Consider the following 18,867-nt stretch of genomic DNA (forward strand, 5'->3'; position numbering starts at 1 on the left):
TGTGCAACAAGGTTTTCGGTGATTTCTTCATTAGTTCTCAAAAAATCATAAAAATGGCTTACATTGTAAAAATGGCTTACTTTGTAAGCTGATCGAGGAGAATGGATCCTTAAAAATCAGCCGGTGTGTTCCATACAACAGTGGAGTTCCCGCATGGCCACACAGTTCTAACAAGGGAACCTCCCCATCGCACCCCCCTCAGATTTAGTTATAAGTTGGCACAGTTGATAGGCCTTGATAAACTGAACACAGATCAATTGAGAAAACAGGAAGAAGTTGTGTGGAACTGTGAAAAAAGAAGCAAAATATACAAACTGAGTAGTCCATGGGCACATAAGCAACATCATGGACGAAGTGTGCTTAGAAGCGCCGTGGTCTCGTGGTAGCGTGAGCAGCTGCTGAACGAGAGATCCTTGGTTCAAGTCTTCCCTCGACTGAAAATTTTACTTTCTTTATTTTTGCATAGTTATTATCTGTCCGTTCGTTCATTGACATCTCTGTTCACTGTAATAAGTTTAGTGTCTGTGTTTTGCGACCGCACTGCAAAACCGTGTGATTAGTAGACGAAAGGACGTGCCTCTCCGATGGGAACAGAAAACATTTGATCGTAAGGTCTTAGGTCAACCGATTCCTCCACAGGAAAACACATCTGATATATTCTATACGACACTGGTGACGGCATGTGCGTCACATGACAGGAATATGTTGTCGACCCACCTAACTTGTACACTTGGCGAGTGGGTAAAAAGATTCTTCTACCTTGCCCGATTTAGGTTTTCTTGTGGATGTGATAATCACTCCCAAAAAGTGATGAAAACATAAGAGTTTGTCACATAAACTGAAAATAAAAAATTAAAATTTGCACTTGATGGAAGATTTGAACCTAGGACCTTTCGTTCCGCAGCTGCTCACGTTACCACGAGACCACGGCGCTCCTGCTTTCCTATCGTTCTTATTGATGCATATCTTCCCGTGATCTACTCAGTTTGTATATTTTGCTTATTTTTTCACAGTTCTACACAACTTCTTTCTGTTTTCTCAATTGATCTGTGTTCAGTTTTTCAAGGCCTATCCACTGTGCCAACTTATAACTAAATCTGAGGGGGGTGCGATGGGGAGGTTCCCTTGTAAGTAAATACCTTGCGCCTCATCTCCTTTGCCTGGTACAAACTTGGTAGGCTAGTTGAAGCATCTCATACACACAACATTCAAATAAAATGGCCTTCAACAAGCAAAACATGATCGTGATAGACATTTTATGACTGATAAAGCACCCTCTAGCTTAGCATCTTCCACTGGTAGACCTATTACGATTATTAAACTGAGAGTGGTCACTGTCACAGACAATGTTAGTAATCAATTCGAAGTTAGTAAATCGACACGCTAACATCGGTCGGGTACCCTTACCTCGAAAAAACAGCACGATATATTTTTCTGACGCCGTTATTGCGTAACAGGACGGAAGTTTATGCGCTGTCGTAGGATCGAGCAAGAGTACTGTTTGTAATTTGGGCTTTATCGAACGATGCGCAGCGTTGCCTGACGGAGCCGCTGGAGATGGTGCTTGCGTGGCGGCAAGAGTTTTAATATGCACACTGGTTAGGATGACAGGTAACAACGCAGACGGATAGAAAAAGTATTCTGTCGAATTTTCTGGATTTCCACCCGAAACTAGGCGCCTTACGCCCCCCCCCCCCCTCCAGTTTCGTGAGGCTAGGCTGCTGCCTGTATAGTACAACCAGCCGTGGCTTCTCGACCAGATCTTTAGACAGTAGTAGTATCCGAATTTCGTCACATACACTCATAAGTCTTAGGTCTCAGGAACAATTTTTTGGTAAGTAGTTGGGGGACTTCGAAAGAAAAAATGGGACGAAAGGGGGGAGAAGAACCTCTGTGTACAGTAGAACGTAGTTCAGGTATCAGACGTTTAGTATTTTCTTATGACGGTATCTTCATGGAGGGCAGGCAGGCAGGCATTTGCCATCCCTCTTCTTATCTGGAGTACAGTGTTTATTCATTACGGAATTCTCATACACTCTAGAAGTGGGTGGATAACCATCAATCTCTGGGATATAATAAGTTTTTGGAGCCACCTATAGAGTTGAGTTCTTGTGGCATGGCCATTTCGAAACTAACTCATCTGTATCAAAGTCGGCAATATTGGACCACGCCCCCGTGCAATGACTGTTCTTTTATACCTCTGTTTTTCCAGTTTTTAGATTTGCTCTAGCCTTTTATGGCTTCTACTGTGTGAGTTTTATCTTACTCGTTTTGTATTTGACTCGTCTGACTGGATACACCCACTTTTAGCGGACACTTTCTCCTCCGCGAGTAACTTTGGAATCGCGGTACTGGCGACTTCTGTGTTTAGTCCCATAACCCCCCTTAAATCAATCAGTCGGCAATATTGAGGTCTTGCTCGTCGAGTGGTCCGTTCTTTCTGCACATACTCGAGCGACTATTTCCCATGTGCTATCCATTTGCTGACTCCTACCCCACCTACGTGCACATTCAAATGGCAGTTTACTAAGGCTGACTGGTGGCTTTACTCCTCCCTGATGACCTTCGAAAACTTCCCCAGTTGTGATGGCCAGGTGGAATATCTCACAGACGTAATCCTTACCGCTGGAAAACGTTCCATTCCTCGCACATCCCTTTACCACACCGTGTCCCAGTCCCATGGTGGACTGAGGCATGCCGCGACGCAATTCGCGCACAGAGACGTGTTCTCCGGGTTTTTAACCGTCACCCTACGACGGCCAACTGCATTCATTTAAACTTATGCGTGCACAGTGTCATCGTGTTCTTCAGGATAGCAAGAAAGCTAGCTGGATTTCATTCACTAGTTATTTTAACAGTTCCACCCCCTCCTCTGTCGTGTGGGCCAACCTCCGACGGCTCTCTGGGACCAAGATCCATTCCTCAGTTTCCACCCTGACAGCAGCAGACGATGTCATCACGGATTCTATTGCTATCTCCAATACCTTGTGTCGCCATGTTGCGGAAATTTGGAGCTCTTCCCACTATCACCAGCCTTCCTCCATCGGAAACGAGTGGAAGAGGCTCGGGCGACACCCTTCTCTTCTTAGAATCGTGAGTGCTAAAATGTCGCTTTTACTATGAGGGAGCTAGATCATGTTCTCAGTTCGTACTGATCCTCCGCCCCAGGGTCAAACGCTATCCATATGCTGATGTCGCAGCACCTTTCTCTTGCGGGCAAGCACTTTCTGCTTAATACGTACAGCCGCATCCTGGCTGAGGGCACGTTTCCAGGACGATGGCGTGAAGCCACTGTCATACCCATACCCAAGCCCGGTAAGGACAAACACCTGCCTTTTAGCTACCGCCCCATCTCTATCACCAGCTGTGTTCGGAAGGTGATGGAACGTGTGATTCATGCCCGGCTTGTATGGTGGCTGGAGTCTCGCAATTTACTAACCACTGCATATTGTGGATTCGAGCGCGTCGTTCTGCAGTTGACCATCTCGTCCCCTTGTCCACCCATGTTATGAATGGTTTAGTGCCGAAATCCCAGACTTTGGCCTTGTTTTTCGATTTGGAGGAGACCTGAGACACCTGCTGGAGAACTGGTTTCCTCCGTACTCTTTACATGTGGGGCTTCCGTAGCCGCCTGCCCTTTTTCCTTCACTTAATTTTAAAAGACCGAGTTTTCAAGGTGCGTGTGGGTTCTGCCTTGTCGGACACCTTTATCGAGGAAAACGGTGTGCCTCTGGGTTCCGTCCTGAGCGTTGTCCTCTTTGCTATACCTTAACCCTATAATGGCCTGTCTTCCGCCGGGTATCTCCAGCTCCCTTTTCGTTGACGATTTTGCCGTCTGTTGCAGTTCTCCACGGACCTCTCACATTGAGCGGCGTCTTCAGCGATGCCTCGATGGTCTCTACTCATGGGGTATCGACAATGGTTTCGTAATTCCACTGCCAGAACCGTTTGTATGGCTTTTTGGCGGCGCAATTGGTTTTTCCCAACATCTTTACATCTTGGGCCTGTTGTCCTTCCGTTCGTTGAAAGTACAAAATTCCTGAGGCCCATGGTCGATAGGAAGCACTCTTCGTCTTCCCGTGTGTCTTACCTGGCAGCCTGCTGTACGCGGTCCCTCAGTGTCCTTTGTATCCTCAATGGTACAGTACTTGCTGGGGTGCAGGTCGAACCATTCTCCTCCATTTGTACTGGTCTCTTGTCCGTTAGAAACTAAACTATAGGTGCTTCATTTATGCATCTGTACGTCCGTCCCTCTTATGCCGTATCAGCACTATTCAGCATCGTGGCATCCATTTGACCATTGGCGCCTTTTGCACTAGCCAGATTGAGTGTCTGTATACCGAAATTGCTAAACTACCACTGTCCTACCGCCTTGACTTTCTCCCCAGCAGGTATGCATACTGTTTGTCTGCCATGTTTGGCCACCCAACTTCTGCCTCATTCTTTGACGACTCCTTTGATCGCCAGTATGGGGCGCGTCCCTCTTCTCTTACCTTCTAGAGTCCACTTTCGCCACTTACTCTGGCGGCTTAACTTCGCACGACCTGCAACTTTCCCAGTGGGTGTGAACCCTTGATCACCTTGGCTTCGTGCGGCAGCCCGTGTTCACCTTGGCCTTCATTCGCTTCCTAAGGACACTACTCCTCACTCTATCTTCAGTTTCACGACCTTCACATGGAACTTCGTGATAGTACCTTTGCGTACACTTACGGCTTTCGGACTGACCGTGGTGTTGGGTGTGCCTTCGTCACTGTCGCCGACGTTTTACGGTATCTGCTTCCAGCACACTGCTCAGTATTTACAGCCGAGCTCTTCGCCCTGTCAGGCCACGGAGTGCATCCGGCGACACAGGCTTTTCAATTGCGTCCTCTGCTCAGACTCTCTCAGCGCCCTTCAAAGACTGTGTGCGCTGTACACCGCCCATCCCTTTGTGCAACGGGTCCAGGAAAACTGTCATTTGTTCGCTCTTGATGGAGCCCCTGTGATGTTTGTGTGGGTTCCTGGCCATGTGGGTCTGCCAAGAAACGAGACTGCTGACGCTGCTGCCAAGGCTGCAGTCCTCGTACCTCAGCCCACTAGTTCCTATTTCCTTCCGATGATCTCTGTGTTGCCATCTGTCAGGAGGTGGTGCCACTTTGGCATCGCCATTAGTCTTCTCTTCATGGGATAAGCCTCTCCCAGCGGCTTTGACGACCTCTCAGCCCTCCCACCGGGAGGAGGTCATTTTAACTAGGTTGCTTATTGGGCACTGCCTTTTTAGCCATCGCCATTTGTTAATTGGCGCTCCCCAACACTTTGTGCACATTGCGCCCAAGTTTTAACTGTCCGCCATTTCCTGACGGAGTGGGCATTTATTCCCGCCTGGGTATTCGCCATTTTAGCGAACGACGCGCTGGCTACCGACCGCGTTTTACATTTTATCCGTCGTAGCATATGGTTAAGGCCATTTAATTTTTAGTTCTGGACATTCGTTTCTCTGTGGTGTATTTTATAGCCTTTTCTCCACGTCCCTGTTTTTAGCTGTCTTCTCTTACGCCGATTGGGATTGACGTCTTGGTGTTCTATAGTTTTGACTTAGGCGTTCTTATGACCGCAGTTGTTTTTGCGCCCTAAAACAAAACAGAACAAAATAACTTCATTTTATTCATTGTCGACCAAAACTAAAAGCAAAACTAAAAGCATATTTATGGGTGGGCAAAGTAATTACTATCGGTAGATCTGCCGGTGGAGGGGGTGGAACGGTATCTCGATTTTGCTCTTCTGCCCCCTCCCCAGTTTCATTTTTTTTCCCGAATACGCAAAAATATGCTACGATAGAAAGTCTGATTTCTCTGATGCTAGCTGTACAGTAGAGACTTCTGGAGTGACATCAGTGGAGTTGTTCTTAAGGCATGAAATATTATTTCATTGGACGTGCTTCAGAGCTTGAAACATTCCTTCATTTTCAGCATATTATAGACATCTAGAAGCCTGAAGGGTAATGCGATAATGGTGCCAACATTGCATAATCAATCTTCGCTATAGTGATGTCAGTTGCATTTAACTAATGAAATGCGGTTCATTAATAGCTACGGATGTGCTTTTGACAAATTGACTTCTTTATGTGTCATAAATGGCATTGTGGGGCCATGAAAAGTAATTTACTTTCATCATAAATATTTATTCATATATTTCGTATTTGCATATATTATGATAAAAAAAACATAAATTTAACAGAAAAAACCTCCAAATAAATCTCAAAGGCAAACAAGTGTGTGTAATCCTGCACAAACGTGAAATGAAATGGGAAAAATAAAAGTTCAGACGTTTATTGTGGTAGGAGTAACATGAAATAGTAGATGGCTGCAAGTTTTTTTTCACAAATGTTCAATATTAAAGTTATGCTCTCCACATTCTTTACGCATCACTGAACCAGCTCTCTGTATTAATTTTGCTATTCATCATCTGACTCACAGCTTTGTTCTGAAGCAGTTTCATGTTAACTATTGCGAGAAGGGTAATTTTGATCTTCGAGATCATATTTTCCATCAGTATCGTCTTCTTCTTCTTCTTCTTCTTATTATTATTATTATTATTATTACTATGTTTACCTCGCAAAGTTCAGAAAATTTGCATAAAACACTGACATATACAAAGGAAAATCCGAAGCCATATGAACACAGGAAATAAATGAAAAGTTCTGAAGCGAGTCCAATGAAATCATATTTCATGACTTAAGAAAAATTCCTCTGATGTCACTTCAGAAGTCTCTACTGTTCAGCAAGCACCAGAGAAATTAGATTTTCTATCATAGCAAATTGATAAATAACTTTTGACCATATATATAACAAACACTTATGGTATCATGTGATCAATAATGGCACAACCCATACTTTGCAGCTGTACACTGAAAAAGCAAATGACTTGACGATGCTTCTAGTTTGTTTCAAGGTCTGTTATCAGCTGTCGACAAGGTATGTGGAACCTCCAACAATAGAATGACCAACAGAGGAAAGAGCAGGGGTGTACAGTTTCACTGGTATCGAAAAGAACACCACAACTGTAACAGTTTCTATCTTAAATAATAAAATGATGTGTAATGTAATAGATTGTGCATTTCAAGTGTGTAAAGTTAATGTGATCCTTCAGCCAGCTTTTTTTTGTTCCACAGCAATATGGCACGCAGCGTGTACCGACTGCTGCGTCACCTTCGAACACAAACAGCAGCTCCAGCTCCAATACCGGGTCTCAGAGTGGAACCCTTAGCACTAGCCTCAGCAACAATGTTAGTTCCAATGTCGGTGGCAGTGGGAGTGCCAGCAGCAACAGTGGTGAACAGTTATCGAAAACCAACCTGTACATCAGAGGACTTTCTCAGAATACGACTGATAAGGACCTTGTCAACATGTGTTCACAGTGAGCTTCCAAAAAGAGTATACTAAACCTTTCTATCAAAGTTCTCATTTGATCTACATTAGATTTGGCATGCTCTCCTATCTTTGTCATAAACTGCAGATGGAATATTTCAGCAGCAGCTATATAGTGTGTACAGACAGTCATACAAGGCTGTACTAAACACAATAGCAAACTGCATTTATTTGCCAGGTGTTGATAAGCTATACTCAAGTCCAGAACAATCATTCATGTATATATTGCAGTGCTATGATTTTGAGAGAGAGCATGCGGGTTACGATTTCATAGTAGCTGTATATTACTTACTTGGTGTACTTAAAGTAACACGAAAAGTATTCAGGAATATTTTTTAAATAACCAGTTTCATACTGTGATAAACTTACTGATCCAACAATGGGATTTTTCTGTATCATATTGTTTCTGAAGTATTGCTAAACGTACGCGATTATTTTTGTAGTCCTCCATTATTCGTTTATGCAATTTTTGTCCAGTGTTTATTATGATTTGTAGTATGATTATTCAGGTCTATGTTTCTTATCTTTGTTCATCCAACAGAAAATTAAGAGATTTTGTATTGTTTAGGTATGGCACCATTATTTCAACGAAGGCAATATTAGACAAGAATACTAATAAATGCAAAGGCAAGTATACAGCACGTAAAGTGCAAACAGTTTTCAAAGTCAGATCAGTGAGATCAACTAATATTATGCAATTCTATTTTGATAATCATGGAGTAATTGATGTACAGTTTGATGGCCTGCCATGATTGGTAACAGGCATGTCTTTTGTATTTGATGTTAAGTTTTTGTATAATCTGTTTGGTTTCCTATGTTCACACACACAAGATTCAGAATTCAGTTGCAGTGGTTTATGTGCAAAGTGAGTCTTTGTCATTGTGGGGCCTGCCATATTTGGACAGCATAAGCTACATGGCAATAATAATAAGAATAATGATGATGATGATGATAAAAGAAAATTGAGTAGCTTTTTTAAAACTTCAGTTGCTTGCACAGTATTTTAACCAACCAAGTGACCTATTCTTCATTTCATACAGGCAGTCTTGTGTTCAATACTTTCACATTTTGGTCCTATTAACTAGCTTTCTGATGGTTAAACATCTTGTGGTAGGTATTTTATCATCATAATTTCTTCTTGAACAGTTATCCTAATTTCAGAATTTAAACAGAAGCAGCACATTGAATCTTGATAATGTAAGTTGGCGTAATGAGATATTGAAAGAACCACTTCATTTCAGAGAAGCAGCAATGAAAGAGCTATGATCTCCAAATTTTTGGTTCTTCTGTTGAAAGGAACAGCTGGCATCTTTGCACTAATGTGGTACAACATATTTTTCAAAATGATGTAGCTTAAGTAACTGTCACTGAAGTGTTGACATTTAGTGTAATACTAAGAAAAGGAAGTGTGTAGAGTGCACATAATGCAATGTGATGTCTACATTTCTTCTGAAATTCATTGTAATTTGAAAGAGATGATTATTTTCATTGTTACAGGACATAGAATGGAACCAAGCAATTTATTATCAGCACAGATGTTCTGTTCTTTCAGTTTGAGTTTAGAATGTCTAGTGAACTATAATGCATTATCAGATTTTTCAAAATGTAAGTTACTATTTCACCATCTAAAGAGAAGTACCAGGCACAGTCATCTTTGGCCTCTCATGGTGAATTTGTTGTAGTAAACATAAATTATATTGGTTAAAACATTTTTGAAAGATGTTACTGACGAAGAACTACAATAAAATATAAAGGGAAAAGTGAACCCACTGAGCGACAATAGATTGCAAACCCAAACACAAAGGCACAACTTTTGAAGTTAGGGATTCTTATCTGCCATTGAAGGAGGCACTGTTCCAAAATATAAGGGATATTACATTTGTGGCCACTAGCCAAGAAATATTTGCTTATTTGCTTTGATTTTGGGAACTGATACATTATTCACAATGATTTTGTACACATTTGCCCAGAAAGATACGATATTTATACAACAACAACAACAACTAATACTACTACTACTACTACTACTACTACAATGATAACAAATAAAATGTTTCTATAATATTATACTGGAAAGTTCTGCATGGAATACAAATAATGTAAGAGATGAAGATAACAATTCATCATATTGCTGAGGCATTGAACAGTTGGTGGAAAAACAAACAAGGATATTGTTCGAAATCTCAGCTGCATTTTCAGTCTTGTGTATGTGCTGCACTCATCTCAAGTATATGGTTCCTTTACTCCTTACATTATTGTCATTTATATAATGAAAAGGCATGAGGATTAAGAACGTCTTGTGAGGCTGTCGTGAGTATAAGTTTTTGTCATGTGCTTAGACACCATCACAGTTTGGTACAACAGAAATTGAGGTATTCGGAATCAAATTGTGCATAGATTCATGTGACATTGAGGTTTACTTCATTGCCTCAATTAGTGGTATGTGTAACTTAATAAAGCAATAAGTACATGCATGCACAAGGAGAAGGAAATATGTGTTTGCCCTTTCACTGTAGTGGAGGATATAAAAATATTCTTGTCAAAGTTGGTCGAAGATGGCAGGACTAAGTTATACTAATTGGACATGTAACATTTTCCTGCATTTAATGCAAGTTTCTGAGACATAATGAACTGTCAAACACTCAAATTTTGCAGAAGCAATAAAAATGACTAATATCTAAGATTATTTCAACAAATATTATCCTGAGGGAACTATTCAGTGTGTCTGTGTGTGTGTGTGTGTGTGTGTGTGTGTGTGGGGGGGGGGGGGGGGGCAGTGGGGGCTGCCCCGCATCTCCCACACACAAACACAACCTTAAAAACTTTTAAATGGCCTTTACGTGTCCTTACAGTCCATCACCAACTATTTTCTTTGTTGATGGTGTATTTGTTGTTGTGATCTTCATATTGAAGACTGATAATGATTTTATACAGCTGTCCACACCAGACTTGCATAGTATCTTCATTTCAAAAAAGCTACTACAACCAACACAACTTCTGTCTTTTTACACAGACACATAAATATATATATTCCTCAGTGACCCAGGATATAATCTGTCATCCTGTACCTTCTGAAACTTTTTTTTTTTCTCACCAGTTCAGTTCAGTACTTTCTGGTCATCGCATCAACGCATCTAATCTTCACCATTATTCCCTTCTCTTGTTGTCTGTGTTGTTTACTTTTAAGATATACCATACTCCATCAGTAATTTCTGAAAAGGCTTCATAACACATAAATTTATATTGGTTGTTAACATATTTATCTTTTTCAGAAAAGTTTTTCTTATTATTGCCAGTCTCCATTTTGTCTCATCTTTACTTATACCACAGTCAGGTATTAAGCTTCCATGTAGAAAACACCTTTACTAGTTTTAATGTCCCATTTCCTAATTTAATTCCCATACCACATTGTTTCACTTTTCTTGATATTCATTTTATAACCTCTTTCCATTCTATTCAACTAATCTCTCTAAGTCCTTTGCTGTCTATGGCAGAATTACAATGTTATCACTACAAATTAAAAATTTTATTTCTTCTTCCTGAACTTAAATTCCTAGCCCAAATTTCTCCTTTGTTCTGTCACTAGCTCTTTGTTCAAATTGAATAAAATGGGGAAGAAGTTACAAACATGTCTCACTTCCATTTCAACTATGTTTCCCATTATCTCCTAAAACTGCCTTCTCATTTCTGTGCATGTTGTAGATAACCTTTTGCTCCATATATTTTATCACTGAAAACTTCATCAGTGACAAAGTTTCATGAGATTTTTTGTGGTTACAACTAGTTTCTTTCATTTATAACTGAAATTCCAGCAATACTGCATAGTGATTACAAAAACCCTAGTATACTATCTCGTGGATGAACGCTATGCACTTATTTCTTCTTTTCATGTATGTTGTAATGTAATTTGCAAATGTATGTCCCAAAATAATAGTGAACACAGGGTTTGTACCTCTAAAAACAGTAAGAATGTTACTTACCCAGTATTTGTGAAAACATATCTTTGTTAATTTCTGCTGCACCTGCTGTTATGCTTCCAACATTCAGTTTTTCTTTGGTGAATGTTGTGAGGTGTGATATAATTGACACATGTTAAATAATGCTAATGCAGAGGTTGTATTGCATGTACTTTTCTGCAGCAGTGACAGTGGCATCATACAAGCACAACACCTAGAGTGTTATCTGTAAATACTGTGGCATATGGGAACATGCCAAATTTACTGTTTCTTACAGAATTTCTGTTTACAGCAAAATTTAAGATTCTGTGTATTGTTCATGTATAATAATTATTGGTAAGTAATACATTAATACTTTGTTCATATGATACATTGTTGTTTCAGGCTTGTCAATAATGTTGTCAAGTCAAATGCAGGACTACTCAGTTTTCCCCTCTTTCATTGGTCATGTTGACTTAAATACCATTGTACTCACTGCGCACTGCTCCAAGGGGAAGGTCATAGACAAGGGCATCCTATTTGGCTCATATTTGTCAGGTCAATTGTATACTATCTAAAATAAAAGACTGTAAGACATTAAGATATTTTGGCTCAACACCTGAAACCTGCTCACCTGACCCCCAACCATTGTTTTCAAGAAAATCACCCCTGTAGTTCATGGTGTGCGATTGACTCAAAATTGACAATATTGACAGTCAGTTTAAAACTGAGTGTTATTCATCATCATATATGGGCTCAGAAAATATATATTTTCCCAGAAATCAAGGAAAGAAACTTACTCAGCTGCTGATTATGTACCTGTAAGGTAAACACTATTCGATGAAAGAGCACCACCGATATACTAAACGAGGCACCTGGCTGGGAAGCATAGAATGAATGTTCAATTTCTCGACATTAAAATTGGTAGGAAGGTGAGTAAATCAATAAGGAATAATAACAAGTGTGGAGGGTAAAAATTGTAGAGGTAGACCAAGAGATGAATACACTAAGCAGATTCAGAAGAATGTAGGTTGCAGTAGGTACTGGGAGATAAAGAAACTTGCACAGGATAGGGTAGCATGGAGAGCTGCATCAAACCAGTCTCAGGACTGAGGACCACAACAACAACAACAACAACAACAACAACAACAACAAGCAAATAAATTTCTCGAGTGACTTGGATTACTGAAGAATTAAAATTTTAAGACTCTTTGTACAAAGATTATTCAGAGTAAGACTGCTGCAAACATGCGCATTCAGTGCACATTATCCCATAACAAAGAAAAATGAGCTGTTGATGCAGATGGCAGTACTCATAAAATAACACTTTCCTACGCAGAACAATATTACATCACACCATTTGAAAATTGTTGCCTTAAGTCTCCCTGTGCTTATAAAATACTAGTGAGTAATTTGGTCGTTGTGTTATAGAAGGAGTTGATTAATTCACTTGCTAAAAATCCAGGAAATTGACAAATTCACTTTGAAAAACATATCTTGAGAAAATTTGAAACCATAAATTGCTGGTAACAAGTTCTATCTGATATTTGGTATCCGGGGGAGAGAAACTAATACCATCACGTATGCTACCCTGTTTATAGATGACGAGGGTCAGTTGACCTGCACAGAAGAAGTAATACCACCAAACTGCACACCTATGTGCCAGCCATGTGATATTTGTATTTTTAATTGCCAAGTTAAAAACATTATCTTGAAGCTTAAAAATTCTTTTGGAACTCAATGAACATTGCACTGCCCCATGGAGGCAATAACGATTTACAGCATAATTGATGATCAACTTCCAGTACCAATTTTCAGTTTCACCATATTTGTAGCATACATCAAAATCAATTCCTCAAAAAGAAATATTTTTAAATGTAAACATAATCTGTGTCCTACCAAACCTTTGGAGGGAATGATGTAGTTGCATGAAGACTACATTCATTAGATGTTGTTGGTGTCATGAGTATTTGCTTTGAATGTTTATATGACAAGTACCATCCATCTAGTTGTCCAAAGGAAATTGAAGACATGTAGCAGAGTGACTGAAAGAGCCATTGCAGAGAGACCAGGATTAGTTTATTTTAGTTTATTATTTTTTTTAACTCATCCAGATTCATGGAGGTGTTTTTCTGCCTATGCAACTAAGTGAAAGGCAGTTTGTTTCTTCTGTACAAATTTTACTTTTTATTTTTGAAGAATCTTCAGTGACCTGTAATACAGGCTTTTTTATATGTATAATAAATGTATTATGTAGTAATTACAGTACATTACTGTGTTTCAATTTGTCACATCTTTCTCTTGTTTTTCATAATGAAAACAACTTTTGTAGCACAAATATTGTGAATTTAAATTATTGTTTGATGTTCCTTACATTTTCCATCATTGTTAGTCCATACTAGCAGCCTTGAAGATAGGTTCATTTGGTCCACGTGCTCCAGCTGGCCGATTTCCAGCATGTTTTTCACCAACACCTATTATAAAATTATAACACATAACCTGCAATTTTCAGTTTGTGATTCTCTCTCTCTCTCTCTCTCTCTCTCTGTCTGTCTGTCTGTCTGTGTGTGTGTGTGTGTGTGTGTGTGTGTGTGTGTGTGTGTGTGTCTCATGCACACACACTCGCACACAAATCAATTCAGATCAAATATATCAAACCACACAAACAAAAGACAGAAGATAAACATGCAGTGTCAGCTGGCAACAGTACACTCTGTAAACATACTCAAATAGGCCACAAAATGAGAAGTGCATCTGATGTGTTATAATAAATGTGGCTGAAAAAATGCTGGAAATCAGCCAGCTGGAGCACGAGGTCTGAATGAACAGTTCTCAAGGACCACACATATGGAATAATATGGACTAACAACACTGGAAATTGATGTTTGTTCTATAAAAGTTGTTTCTGATCTGAAAAACAAGAGAAAAACACGACAAAACATAGCATAGTAACATATTCTATGTACTACGTAATACGTTTATTATATGTATAAAAAGAAACATGTATCACAGGCCACCAAAGATGCTTCACAAATAAAAGAAGCAAAATGCCTATAGCAGGAAACAAACTGCCTTTCATTTGGTTACGTAGGCAGAACATACCGACATTAATTTTGAAGCAAGTAAGGAAAAATGGAAAATGAAAAAATGTTAATAATTCATGTTGTTTGAGTAGTTTATTTGCCTACCTTGTTATTATTCATTACTGATTTACTTACCCCATCAGTCCTTTTATTCATAACAATTACAAAAAGGAAAACAATAAAAATGAAAAAAAAAAAGAACTTCAGAATGCATTTGGGGAAACAGCAGCAGTTTTGTTAAGTGGTGTAAGTGCCTGTCACAAAAGTTTCTTTCCCCCATTTTTAGAAAAATATGCATTTACAGATCCCATATATGGTGATGATAGATGTGCAGTGTTCAATTGTGTCTCAAGCCTGCCAGTTTTGAATCAGTTGTGCTTCATGAAATTTACTCATGGTTTCCTCAAAAATGGAGAATTTTAGATTGTACACAACTGACATGCCAAATATAAGCAAAAGTGGTTGTTGGTGAGAAAGAAATAAGCAATAACTATTGTATTGTGTGCTGGTTGATCCCTCTACTGGCCCCCACCCCCACCCCTCTCGGGCCCCTCCACCCGTCCCAACCCCCTCCCGGACCCCTCCATCTTCCAGTGCAGTTAGACAACAGTTCTCCCTTAATCACTAAAGGCCTTATGAGTAGTTAAGTAACATGTGCTTATAATTATATTGTAGTTGACATAAGTTCACTGTAAGCTCAACAAAACACACAAGACATTTGTATCAGAATTCAAAAAGCTTCTCAAGATTTTGGATATGCTTGCAGAATTTTCGTGGTAATTATTTTCACATGCCTTAAAATTCAAGAAAGACAAAGATTTACTTATATGCAGATTCATGAAATTTTATCTATTCTTACAATGTCTATTTTTGTGTGACCAGCAAGGTCTACAATTACCTTCTTAACCAGAATATGGTATGTGTTCTGTTTGTCTGTCTGAGATGATATCATTTTAGGTGTGCTCCTTATCAGTACCACATTGTGAAATACTTTTAGTGGTGTGTCACATTTTATATGAAAGCTAGATATCTTGCATAAGAAAATGTATTGTTTCACAAGCACATTTATTTCCTGGACCTGATTTTCTGTAAAATATTAGTTCCATGATGTTCTTAACTGACAGTTCAGATAGTTGGTGAGATATTGATCAACTGAATACCACATCCCAAACCAACTGAAGCCTTCTTTCCTTGTTATTATGTGTCCCAAAATTCTGATTTTGATACTTGTAATTATGCTATCTCATAAACTTAACACCTGTTTGACAGTACTGTTCTTTTGTACCTTGTTTCATGAAATACTACAGGCAGAACATAGCAACCACCTCAAGTGTCTTGGTGCTTAAATAGCTTCAGTTAGTTACAGCCATTGCACATCTGTCCCTCTTCTAGACTGTTACAATCCATTCCATTCACACATGCTATAAGGCATGCAGCCATTTTGTGGAGACTTAGATAGTTTTTAACATTGTATGTTATCGTAAAATAAAGAACAACTCGCTTCAGTCACAATCACGATTTTATTTCAATGCACGATGCATTTTGAGTCCTGAGGGCTCATCTTCAGGTGCTTTGACAGTCTGCATCCTTTCTTTTTTCAGATTTAGGTTAATTCTAGTCATGGTACTATTGCAATGGTATATAATAAAGTGCCACATTGTGAATATAATTTTACAAAATGAATACAAATTTAAAAATAACTTACTGTTCACAGTGGTGGATACATGGTATCTCACCACTCACAGTATGAGTTTATGTACGTTGTACCCTTTTCGTCCTGCAGCACATTTTATAGTCACAAGTCAAAAACAAGGCAAAACATTTCATTTGTAAATACGCTGCATTTCTAAAAATAACAGGTGTTATTATTTCAAAGAAGAGAAAAAGCTGTTACATTATTAGTGTTACAGTTTTTACATATGCAGCGAGTATTGACACATGGACGTGGGTGGGTAGTTCACTCAAAACATACACTTTGTCACTGTTGATAAATGCATTACAGAAAACATTCACATACAGTATACCACTAACACAGAAAGGCACTACAGTCTCACTACATTTTCTCTCTCTCTCTCTCTCTCTCTCTCTCTCTCTCTCTCTCTCTCTCTCTCTCTCTCTCTCTCTCTCTCTCTCTCTCTCTGACACACAAACAAACACAAACATACACACAAAATTCAAGCTTTCACAACAAACGGTTGCTTCATCAGGAAAGAGGGAAGGAGAGGGAAAGACGAAAGGATGTGGGTTTTAAGGGAGAGGGTAAGGAGTCATTCCAATCCCGGGAGCGGAAAGACTTACCTTAGGGGGAAAAAAGAACAGGTATACACTCGCGCGCGCGCACACACACATATCCATCGGCACATACAGACACAAGCAGACATTTGTAAAGGCAAAGAGTTTGGGCAGAGATGTCAGTCGAGGCGGAAGTAAAGAGGCAAAGATGTTGAAAGAAAGGTGAGGTATGAGTGGCGGCAACTTAAAATTAGCGGAGGTTGAGGCCTGGCGGATAACGAGAAGAGAGGATATACTGAAGGGCAAGTTCCCATCTCCGGAGTTCTGACAGGTTGGTGTTAGTGGGAAGTATCCAGATAACCCACACGGTGTAACACTGTGCCTAGATGTGCTGGCCGTGCACCAAGGCATGTTTAGCCACAGGGTGATCCTCATTACCAACAAACACTGTCTGCCTGTGTCCATTCATGCGAATGGACAGTTTGTTGCTGGTCATTCCCACATAGAATGCGTCACAGTGTAGGCAGGTCAGTTGGTAAATCACGTGGGTGCTTTCACATGTGGCTCTGCCTTTGATCATGTACACCTTCTGGGTTACAGGACTGGAGTAGGTGGTGGTAGGAGGGTGCATGGGACAGGTTTTACACCGGGGGGCGATTACAAGGGTAGGAACCAGAGGGTAGGGAAGGTGGTTTGGGGATTTCATAGGGATGAACTAAGAGGTTACGAAGGTCAGGTGGACGGCGGAAACACACTCTTGATGGAGTGGGGGGGATTTCATGAAGGATGGATCTCATTTCAGGGCAGGATTTGAGGAAGTCGTATCCCTGCTGGAGAGCCACATTCAGTGTCTGATCCAGTCCCGGAAAGTATCCTGTCACAAGTGGGGCACTTTTGGGGTTCTTCTGTGGGAGGTTCTGGGTTTGAGAGGATGAGGAAGTGGCTCTGGTTATTTGCTTCTGTACCAGGTCGGGAGGGTAGTTGCAGGATGCGAAAGCTGTTGTCAGGTTGTTGGTGTAATGGTTTAGGGATTCCAGACTGGAGCAGATTCGTTTGCCACGAAGACCTAGGCTGTAGGGAAGGGACCGTTTGATGTGGAATGGGTGGCAGCTGTCATAATGGAGGTACTATTGCTTGTTGGTGGGTTTGATGTGGACGGACGTGTGAAGTTGGCCATTGGACAGATGGAGGTCAACGTCAAGGAAAGTGGCATGGGATTTAGAGTTGGACCAGGTGAATCTGATGGAACCAAAGGAGTTGAGGTTGGAGAGGAATTTCTGGAGTTCTTCTTCACTGTGAGTCCAGATCATGAAGATGTCATCAATAAATCTGTACCAAACTTTGGGTTTGCAGGCCTGGGTAACCAAGAAGGCTTCCTCTAAGCGACCCATGAATAGGTTGGCGTATGAGGGGGCCATGCTGGTACCCATTGCTGTTCCCTTTAATTCTTGGTATGTCTGGCCTTCAAAAGTGAAAAAGTTGTGGGTCAGGATGAAGCTGGCTAAGGTAATGAGGAAAGAGGTTTTAGGTAGGGTGGCAGGTGATCGGCGTGAAAGGAAGTGCTCCATCGCAGCGAGGCCCTGGACATGCGGAATATTTGTGTATAAGGAAGTGGCATCAATGGTTACAAGGATGGTTTCCGGGGGTAACAGACTGGGTAAGGATTCCAGGCGTTCGAGAAAGTGGTTGGTGTCTTTGATGAAGGATGGGAGACTGCATGTAATGGGTTGAAGGTGTTGATCTACATAGGCAGAGATACGTTCTGTGGGGGCTTAGTAACCAGCTACAATGGGGCGGCCGGGATGATTGGGTTTGTGAATTTTAGGAAGAAGGTAGAAGGTAGGGGTGCAGGGTGTCTGTGGGGTTAGGAGGTTGATGGAGTCAGGTGAAAGGTTTTGTAGGGGGCCTAAGGTTCTGAGGATTCCTTGAAGCTCTGCCTGGACATCGGGAATGGGATTACCTTGGCAAACTTTGTATGTGGTGTTGTCTGAAAGCTGACGCAGTCCCTCAGCCACATACTCCCGACGATCAAGTACCACAGTCGTGGAACCCTTGTCCGCCGGAAGAATCAAGATGGATCGGTCAGCCTTCAGATCACGGATAGCCTGGGCTTCAGCAGTGGTGATGTTGGGAGTAGGATTAAGGTTTTTTAAGAAGGATTGAGAGGCAAGGCTGGAAGTCAGAAATTCCTGGAAGGTTTGGAGAGGGTGA

The 18,867-nt window shown here is 40.7% G+C and overlaps 1 protein-coding gene across 1 annotated transcript in view; it reads left to right on the forward strand.

The window, feature by feature from the left end:
• LOC126474711 (protein alan shepard) overlaps window positions 1-18,867 on the forward strand; it is a 429,882-nt gene that overhangs the window by 277,493 nt on the left and 133,522 nt on the right. The window contains exons 3-4 of the mRNA XM_050102188.1: window positions 7,151-7,395; window positions 7,975-8,033. Coding sequence (XP_049958145.1) covers window positions 7,151-7,395; window positions 7,975-8,033 — 304 coding nt within the window. The remainder of the gene's footprint in view (window positions 1-7,150; window positions 7,396-7,974; window positions 8,034-18,867) is intronic.

Source organism: Schistocerca serialis, chromosome 4 (genome assembly GCF_023864345.2).
Source record: "Schistocerca serialis cubense isolate TAMUIC-IGC-003099 chromosome 4, iqSchSeri2.2, whole genome shotgun sequence".
Classification (NCBI taxonomy): domain Eukaryota; kingdom Metazoa; phylum Arthropoda; class Insecta; order Orthoptera; family Acrididae; genus Schistocerca; species Schistocerca serialis.